The 10,088-nt window shown below is 44.6% G+C and overlaps 1 protein-coding gene across 1 annotated transcript; it reads right to left on the reverse strand.

The window, feature by feature from the left end:
- Positions 1 to 209: 209 nt before the first annotated feature.
- On the reverse strand, positions 210 to 4,275 carry LOC144166193 (uncharacterized). The gene is made up of 4 exons (XM_077695788.1): positions 4,247 to 4,275; positions 1,311 to 1,424; positions 797 to 1,030; positions 210 to 537 (listed from the first exon to the last, which is right to left on the reverse strand). Exons 1-4 carry the CDS (start codon positions 4,273 to 4,275, stop codon positions 210 to 212), a joined length of 705 nt encoding a protein of 234 aa, XP_077551914.1.
- Between the last annotated feature and the right edge of the window lie 5,813 nt (positions 4,276 to 10,088).

Here is a 10,088-nt window from a genome sequence, read left to right on the forward strand (position 1 = left end):
AGAGGGACTAGCCAACACAAAGTTTTTTAACCCTTCTGGGTTAGGTTTCCCCGGAACAAACTGCTTCAGGTGGGTACGCCCAGTGAAAGGTATCATTTGCTCGTCAATCCTCAAACGTTCTTCACGAGGAAGACTAAGACACCCATTTTGTACCTCAACAACAAGCGGCCGTATCCTCCACAACCTGTCCTGCGCTTTCGTGGCATCATCTACCTACCCCAAGGGCATTCACAACTTTGAGTCGCGACCTCAGTGTGAAAAAACCGTTTCTTGTCATGTTGCTTGCAACAAAAGGCACTTTCGTTCGTTTTTCCCAGTACATACGAATTTGAGGGTACCCAAGACACGACATTGTCAGGAGTAGTGCAAAAGCTCTTCCCAGTCTCAACCACATGAGCAGTGTTCATAGCGGTAGACATCGTCTCCCACACTTCATCCGAAATATATTCTGGAAAGTACTCGAACGGTCGCCACAGGGCTCGCGCTTCACCACTGTCTGAGATGACGTTGAAGTCCGGCACCCACGTCTGGGAAGAACTGCAAGTGCGTTTATTTGTTCATTTGTTTATTTATTTATTTATTTATTTATTTATTTATTTATTTATTTATTTATTTATTTATTTATTTATTTATTTATTTATTTGTTTGTTTGTTTCTTACATACCAAAGGGGCCGGAGGGCATACAAGAAGCTGGTACTGTGCTAGAAAAGACGCTTCTCAAACGACGTGGGCGAAATATTTGTTTTGAAATTAAAGTATGCTCGCGTCTTTGTCACCAGAAATAGTAAGTCGTACCTGTCGGTGGTTTTCCAAAGCGCGGCCCTTTTTGGAGCTGCAGGTACAGTGTGTACGAGTTTCTCGTCACTGCTGTCAACATCCTGTTCTAAATCTTTCTCCAGGTCATCCAAAACAGCAACGTCCTCAGGCGCTTCTTCATCGCTGTCAGGCAGGTCCAAGTCGGATGATTCCGTGGCTGCAATTCTTTTGAGTATTCGCTCGGCCATTTCGTCACAACGCGTGGCCGGTTTCCTGTAAAAAAACAGTAATAACACTTTTACTAAAAAAACCAGCCAGCGAAATACAGGCCGAGAATGAAGCAAATAAAAACTTATTGAAAGACACGAACGGGCGAAAAATGTGGGTTCGGTCCCGTTGTTGAATAAATTGTACATCACTATCTCATGGAGATTTAGAAACTACTGGTGCAATTCTGTGCCCGCCTCGCAATAAAACGCGTTCTGAGTACGTTATACTTTCTTTCTGGACGTAGAAATCATGGCAAAACACTCGAAAAGTAGAAAAATCTCACTTACGTTCACGCACGCTGCCGTAAAACGGAGCGCCGTTGAAGGCTGACTGCTTCCCACAAGGCCTGCTCTCTACCAATTCTGATCCCACGCTGCTGGTGGCGCTACCAGTTGTCCTATTTGTTGGATAGCCGGTTTCAGGGGCGTCAGAACAGCCATTCTTTCTGTACTTTCCTAGAACCCTTGTCCAATTTGGACAGAATCTCCATAGCGGGGTCTCAGGAGGTTATCATACGTAATTTGATATTGCCGCAAACCATCACTACTCGTTTTTTACCTTTCCGTGTCTTTACCACCATAAGGAACCGAGATGGTATGTTAAATATCCTTGTTTAATGCAAAGCAATTGTTTCCTTCACTCGGTCATTTATATCGCGTGGATGGTGTTCTTTAGAAGGAATTGTTGTGGCTTTGCGTCAGTCTTATACGGATTTGCCTAATGTCCTGAATTTAAATCTATATTTCTAAGAACGATGTATGGCCAGCAAGCGCCGCTGCATTCCAATTCTCGCTTGGTTGGCCGCATCTTGACCGCTTGCGCATTATTCAGGTTCTTTGCGAACACAAGTTCTCTCCATAAGCCTTTTTTACTCAAGAACCTTGAACCGCTCTTGGCAACATAACATCTAGTAGAGCAGGACGTTAGGTCCAGTGAAAGCTCTGTAAGTCGAAGTTGAATAGATCGAAATTAAATATAATTCAAATGAGAGACTCTGCTCTAATCGATAGATAGATCAAAGCATGCTGGCGTTTGCTTAAAATTGTAAGGCAAGTTTAACAGCCAGTCTTTTTAAATCTTTCAGCTGCTGAAATGCTGCACTGGTCCACAGTCGCGTTGAACGTGTTGCATACTCCACGTTTAATATTTAGTATTTAATAACTACTAAACTTTAATAACTATTTAATAACTACTATTTAACTTTTAATATTTAGAAGTGAGGGGGCCTCCACGTGATGTTCGAATTGACGAGCTGTTACTGTAAACTAAACACAACAGCAAGTTGCCAAGAAAGTACAACCATTGCCAGTAGTCGAATGCAAAAGTTGCAACACGAGGCATGAAGAGTTCCTCGGAAATTCAATACGAACATCTTGGCCACCACAGTGAACACCGCGGCGACAATGGCGAACACTACCAGTTCCCCCGTAGCGGTTCAACAAGAGGGCAAACATCTGTTGTTTTAAGAGTCCCCTTCGCGAGAACATCATCATCGATTTGACCAACTGGAGCCGGTTTGCATATTCAAAAGGTCCGATTGACGATAATGACCTTTCGGCATATCTTTTTTTGCCTTACACACTGCTCGTATTTGAATTCAGATCTACGGCAGCACCCTTACGACGTGGGAGTTACTCACGACTGCATTTGTGAAAACTTTCTAAATCTGCTTATACTACATACTCACACCGACACCCAAATGAAGAACTGCAGTATTTGTTGAAAAAATGTATCTGCTTTCCCTCGATGCAACCTATACACGACAGACGAGAAAATGCTGCACTCGGTATTGCGCTGTATGACTAAAGCAGTTTGCCGGCCTTGTTCGTCACCCTCCGAATACCGTCGCCGAGTTCGTGTCAGAGGCTGTCATGGTGGAAAAGCCAGTTGACATGCGCTCATGCCTTGCGAACGACACGCTAATGCATTCCCACCGAACGTAATTGGCTGCGCTGTCAAAGGACGTTATGCGCGAAAAAATTCGGAGCAGCACTACCCGAAAAAGACAGAATCATTTTCCAACGACGCCCCTACCCGGAGTCGCTTCTCGTACCGACATTATCCGTGAAGAATTTCAAAAGGCACTTAGAATTTCTACGCCACTACAGATAACCCTCGAGCACCAAGCTATTACCTCCGCCGAAGCTTTTCATCGCCCCACCCACGTTTAACGATTCTTCAGTGAGCCTCATAAAACCGCGGTCCTCTCTCGTCCAGTGGACAACCTGTGGTGCAATACAGGACGCCGACGAGACTGGCAAGTGGTGAACGGCAGATCGTCGCTCTCTTTGCTACCACTGCTCAAAAATCGGCCACGTCTACCATCTTTTCTCCTATCAACAACAAGGCCTGCAAGAGTTCTCCGTCGACCACCGGCCTCTTCCCGGCTAACGAAAGGGTAAGACCGACACATACCTATTTTAGAGTAGCCAAGTCATAATGCACTTGAACCGCTCACCGTCACCCTATCTACGTGGATTACCTAGCCGCAAAAGCAACACTCACTTCACGCGTGGAAAGACTCCTAGCTCAGGAAAGATACAATAAAAACAGCAGCTTGTTGAAGCAAATTAGCACTGCTGCGAATAAATAAAACCTTTTCAAAGGTACAACCACACACGAAAGATCAATATTCGTGAGACGCTCAGGCCGGCGCCAGATGTAACGCCGACGTGATCACCCAGCACGACGACAACCACACATCGCGAAGCGTGCCCCAAGTTCAGAGGGACGCAGGTCGCAATGCGGCGATAACAGAGACGCAAAGAAACTCTTACCAGTCTTGATACTGCGTAACGGTGCTCTTGAAATACAATGACAACAATGCCCGATGAACGACTATTGGTCATCGGATTTGATATAGTCGCAATGACGTGCACAGGAGACGACTGTTCCCTATTAAGAACATTATTAGGGTCGAACCGAAAAGGGTAACTTATTGGGACGGTCCGCACAAACGCGCCTCTGGAGCTGATCCCGAAACGCACAGAGAAACGTGCACTTCCCGCGCCACCATAAATGGCAGTGTCTACTCTTCTGTACTTGTGACCCTCCCTAACCACACCTGTAACTTTTTCCGAGCAGTGGACTGTCCCACGGACAATGGAGCAATAATGAACCTGCAGACAAAACCAAGGACGTTTCTAGTGATCATGTCATGACGTCGACATCAAGTGCTCAGCTGCGCGCTGTTCGAAGTGTCGCCGATGATCATGTCACGCTGTGTCCATGTGCAGCTTGATGGTCATTGTGTACTGTGAAGATGCCGTTCCTAACACCGACGCTGCTGTGTAGAGCGACCACGGGTTTGTTCTTGACTACAGTGTCTCCGTAGCGAAACGTATTGTGCGCTCGGAGCAGTGAAGCGCCAGTTTTGTTTGCGACTTCGACTTGGCGGTATTACCGTGTAAAAAGGTGCGTTCATAGGGTTTCTGAAAATATTTCAGAAGAATCATTGCAGTCGTCAATATTGAACGTGAGCACGACAATGACTGCATATCAGCATTTGCTCATTGCAAAACCGACAAGGCCACAAGAATTCAGGGAAAGTTAAGCGTTTTGCTGCACCCCCAAATTACGTTTTTTCTCGATTGCTAAGTAGCGCGAGGCGGCCAGTGAGAAGCACTGAGTTATCACAGAACATGTCGCCCGACTTACGCGACAGTCACCTGAGCGGGGTCTTTACACGAGCGGGGGCATGTACGCACGCACGCACGTCAACGACATGTTCGACACCAATATCTTACAGCACTCCAAGATACCTGGGCACAGCCAGGTATGCTTAAGAAAAAAAAAACATTACGCAGAGGTTTTTAGGTTTCGCGTTGACCACCGATAACTGAAGTGAATCATAACAAGGAAGACTATTCTCCACAACAACTTGGCGATGCCCTCTATCAAGTCTGCCCCGTGCAACCCTTATCTCCAATGGACCTGAAAAGCAGCTAGTAGCGAATTCAAATAGACGAGAGAAAACCAGAGAATACTGCCTTTATTACCCAGGTCAAACTGTTTGAATTTAAGATGATGCTATTAGAATCATTTCAGCAGTATTTCATGCACCATAACACTGAGCTTACTGTCCTGAAATGACGCACCTGGCTCTGCCGCCTCGAACTTGGACAGAAATGTTGACAAACACCTTGCGACGTTAGTCTGTATACAAGTCCATTCGGTCCTCGGGGTTATGGAGAAGCACGAAATGCGCTGTTTCGTCTACTTTCGCACAGTTCAGCTTAACTGGACAATAAACTACAACCATGGAAATCTGCCAGAGGCCCAAGGACAAGAAGGGCGTGCGAAGATTAAGTGGACTGTGCGCGTACTCAGGAAGCTTTCATGTAAACGTCGCAAGAAAGCAGAGCCAGCCACGGGTTTCACTAATAGCGGCAGCTCTTAGTGCTGGGAAGAAGCCAAACAGGAAGCATTCTTCCGAGTGCCACAGCACCTGCAAATCCCGCCTCTGTCCGCTTATTCTGATTAAAGAGTCGCATCAGAAATGCACACATAATTCAGTGATTAGGTTTGGGGACCGTTCTCGCAAAAAGCAATTCGGCTCAGAGAAGTAATCGCTTGTACCACTCGCTGTATGCGAACAGGATGAACAATGGCTGCCCGTTAGCGCGTCGAGGTCTGGTTATGCAAGCCAAACATTGCTTGACCAGCTTTGCACAGATGTATCAGCATCCTCGCTTCCTCCTTCCATCACGCAACCGCTGAACTGAAGCTCTCACCCAGGGGACGTCCTCTTAGCATACAACACAGCGTCCCCGCTATTCCCGAGATTAGGGCCAAATTTATGCCTATCGGTGGTATGCGGGCAATATTGTGTGTGATTGTCCCAGCAATGCAACCATCAAATTTGCCCGGAAGAGTTGTAATCTTCATGACAACAACACGTCGTAGTGGAGCGCGGGGTGGAGGAAAGGTACTGCCGTGGTCCGCTAGCTCCTCCGCGCCGTATGCTAGGCATCGCCGCGACTGACCTTCAGACATGCAGACGCCCGCCAATAGGACACTAAAGAAGGCAGTCAAAATCGCACTTCAACACTCCTATGATACAAAAATACGGCCGTGCGCGAACAGGGCGTGTGGTGTACGCTACTCATGTACGCTATCAAGAAGCAAAAGTTGACGTCAACGACTGTTCACGTAGTTGTGCACCTATTTGCACGACATCAGCACTGTTGTTCAGCTCATAGTTCGCTAACACGACGCAAAAAGATTTCTTAGTGCGAGTCCTCCTCGCGTATGAGACATTCCCTTTTAGATGCGACGCATCTCATGCTCGCCCCTCTGTCCTTTCTTGGTCTGTCCGGTGTTGTCCGCAAAGCTGCGACTCTCCTCCTCTCCTCTCCTCTCTCCGATAGCGAACACTCTCTCCCAAACAGCTGCGGGTTTTATTTATTTATTAATTTATTTACACATACTGCAACCCGTAAGGGCTATGGCAGGAGTGGGGAATAGGCCGGTACAAAACAAACATTGCGTAATACTTTGCGAAGAAAAGTAAAATACAAAGCGGCAAGACATGGCATCACATGGTGGCATAATGAAGACATGCTGGCAAGGAACAGGACACAGCAAACATACTGTGAAAAACTGTGCATACTGTGCATAGCAAACATAAACAGCAAAAAAAACTGTCAAGGGGTATTTATCGATAACAAGAATTAGTTTAAGGGCAAAGAACGCATGTCACCGGATGAGTTATTCCAAAGTTCAACAGTTCGTGGAAAGAAGCTAAATTTAAACGTGTTAGTACGGGCGTAGAATGGTGTCATATTCAAAGGATGGTAGTGGCGTCTTGAAGAAGGTCTGGAACATGTTAAGTACAGATGTTTTGAAAATTTGCACGCCGAAAAAATTATAAAATGCAATAACTTGAGAGACTCAATGTTCCTTCGCGATGAAAGCAGAGATAGGTTCAAAGATGGTAATGCTGACGTAGGTGAAAAAGCAGAGTCATATCGCCTGAAGATGAATTTAATGGCCTTTTTCTGTACCGATTCTATTTGTTTTACTTCGCACTGGTTGTAGGGGTTCAATACAGGTGACGCGTATTCGAGCACTGGGCGGAGAAGGGTCTTGTACACAGTTAGTTTTGTATCGCTAGGGCCGCAGATAGTGTATGCCGGAGGTAACCAAGTTTTTTAGGGCTTTAGAAGTAATGTAATCAATATTGAGGGGCCAGGAGAGGTTAGGAGTAAAAAGCACGCCAAGGTATTTATATTGGTAAACTCTCAGCAGGGACAGTCCATTAAGTGAGTAGTTGAAATCTAAAAGAACTAATTTATTAGTAAACGTAATGACCACAGTTTTTTTTAGGTAATATTCATTTGCCAGGAAGGGCACCAGTTGCAGAAAGATGCAAATGAATCGTTGAGAAGGATGTGATCATTGGGCGAGTGAATTACATGATATAAAACACAATCATCAGCGTACAAAAGAATCCTAGAGTGAACAATATCAGGCAAGTCATTAACATAAAGCAAAAATAACAGAGGCCCGATGACTGACCCCTGCGGAACAGAAGAAGTGATTTTGGCCGGGGAAGAAGCAACAGAATCAAAGTACACAAATTGCGATCGGTTCGAAAGAAAGCAAGAAATCCAGTGAACTAATTGTGGGTTATTGAGGATCTTATTTAATTCGTGCAAGAGTTTTGAATAAACAACAGTGTCAAAGGCTTTAGAAAAATCGATAAAGATGGCGTCAATCTGATGTCCTGTGTCGAGGTTCATGGAAATGTCATGTGAAAAGGCAATAAGTTGCGTAACCGTGCTGAACCCGTGTCGAACCCCATGTTGAAAATTGGACAGAATGTTATTAGACTCTAGGAAATTTATGATATGTTTAAAGAATATGTGTTCAAGCATTTTACAAGAATATAGGGTAATAAAAAAGGTCTCTAATTGGAAAAAGAGTGCTTATCGCCGGATTTTTATTTATTTAACGATACTGTTATCCCCAGTGGGGCCGTTACAGGGTGGTAGACAACATAAACAACACTAACAAAGCTTCTCAGCCCGATACAAAGACAATACGCATTTTCATACACAAAACCAAGACCAAATTTTAGCACAGATACCATTTGCACGCAGTGGCAAGCTTTAGCGACTATGGAAACAAGCAACACGTGTTTAACAATGGTGTCTCATCGGCCAAGCAACATCCCCGCATACAAGCGGCGCAGCAAGTGTTCTGCAATGGAATGCGCAGGAGCTACACAAGAAACATCTGTACAGCGCGTGCGTAAGACAGCAGCACACGGAAATGCAAGGACACACGTATAAAACGTTACAGCAGCTATCAATCACAGATAAGTGAGTAATGACGAAGCAGGTATGACTCAAACTGATTAACCGTGACTGCGGAAATTGCAGCCTGTGGAAGTGCGTTCCAGTCTTCTATTGTTATCGGTAGGAATGAATATTTAAATCTGTCTACCCTGGCATTATTTGCGAGAAACTGGCCCGCATGGCTACTGTTTTTGTTTTTTATCATAAAAAGAAACTTCAACCTAGCTATTCTCCGTTGGTCTGAAAGGCGAGATAGGTTAAGATGCCTTAGCATGTCACTAACCGAATCAGTGCTTCTAAATCTCGACAGAATAAACCTAGCTCCTCAACGTTGTATTTTTTTTATCTTATCAATCTGGTATTTCCTATACGGATCCCATATAATACTCGCATATTCTAGCGTAGGCCGCACAAGCGTCGAATATGCCCTAACTTTGCTTTGGTTGATGCCAGTTTTAATTTTCTTCTTAAAAACCACAGCTTCTTTTCTGCAACGCTGCACAAATGATCAATGTGAGTTTTCCAACTTAAGTCTTCAGATAGGGTGACACCAAAGTATTTAAAATGCGTTACTCACTCTAGCTCATGCCCGTCTAATCGGTAGGAAAACGCCAACACATTTTTTACATTTTTTGTGACTGTCATGTACGAGGTTTTGCAATAGTTAACTTTCATTTTCTATTTACTGCACCAGTCGCGCAGATTATTTAGTGCAGCGTTTAAAGCGAGCTGATCTTTACGATGAGTTATTCTTGAATATATAAGACAATCGTCTGCAAAACAGGCGAAGCTTAATATAAGGTGAAACTGTTTCTGCAATGTCGTTGATGTAGCACAAGAAGAGCACCGGGCCGAGCAAGGAGCCCTGGGACACACCAGAAGTCACACTTGAAATACGGGATTTCACACCATTAATTTCAACACATTGTGTCCTGTTAGAAAGGTACAATTTAAGCCACTCTATCAACTTCTTATTTACGCCGAGGCGTACTACTTTCTCTACAAGCTGCGCGTGGGGAACCCGATCAAAAGCCTTTCACATATCAAGGCAAAATGCATCAATTTGACCCTTTTCATTTAGAGGTCGTGCAAAATCGTGAGTGGTTTCTACTAGCTGAGTAATAGTTGATAAATTCCGCTGGAAACCATGTTGGCTAAGGACCAGAATATTCGAATCCTCAAGGTAATTGTACAGGCATTTTGACACGACATGTTCCAGTATTTTACAGCATATGCATGTAATTGAGATTAGTCTGTAATTGTCGACGCTGCATTTTGCTCCAGACTTATGAACAGGAACTACCTTGGCAGTTAACCAGTCACTGGGTAATGTATTTTGCTCTAGGGATGCTTTGAAAATAACCGATAGGTACTTCGCAACCCACGCTGCGTAACGCTTCAGGAATTCACTCGGTATACAATCGGGGCCAATAGATTTTTTTGTATCCATCTCGAGAAGAATCAAGAGAATGCCTCCCTCTGAAATAACAACTTCCGGCATGGTACATAACTCAGACAAACTACATGTATCAAGATTCGTTTTTGGAACTTCTGGGGGCCGAGAACACAGAACGAAAGTAGTCTTTGTACATATTAGCAATCTGCGCAGTGTCAGTAACAATGTTTCCATCAGCATCAAGATACTGCACATTCTCTTTAGGCTCTGCAAGGTGACGCCAAAACCGTAGGGGTGATACTTTCATAAATTCGGAAAGCGTGTTTGAATAATAGTTTTCCTTCGCAGCTGACAGGCTGAGCTT

Source organism: Haemaphysalis longicornis, unplaced genomic scaffold (genome assembly GCF_048455015.1).
Source record: "Haemaphysalis longicornis isolate Haplotype H1 unplaced genomic scaffold, Haemaphysalis longicornis Haplotype H1 scaffold_16, whole genome shotgun sequence".
Classification (NCBI taxonomy): domain Eukaryota; kingdom Metazoa; phylum Arthropoda; class Arachnida; order Ixodida; family Ixodidae; genus Haemaphysalis; species Haemaphysalis longicornis.

What these genes read in the sequence shown, in the direction of transcription:
- LOC144166193 (XM_077695788.1), bottom strand. Translation starts at nt 4,275, where the DNA reads ATGACCATCAAGCTGCACATGGACACAGC. An exon ending in AAGCTGCACATGGACACAGC is followed by an intron (nt 1,425 to 4,246) that starts GTGACATGATCA and finishes TCCAACAAATAG; the next exon opens with GACAACTGGTAGCGCCACCA. An exon ending in GGCAGCGTGCGTGAACGTAA is followed by an intron (nt 1,031 to 1,310) that starts GTGAGATTTTTC and finishes GTTTTTTTACAG; the next exon opens with GAAACCGGCCACGCGTTGTG.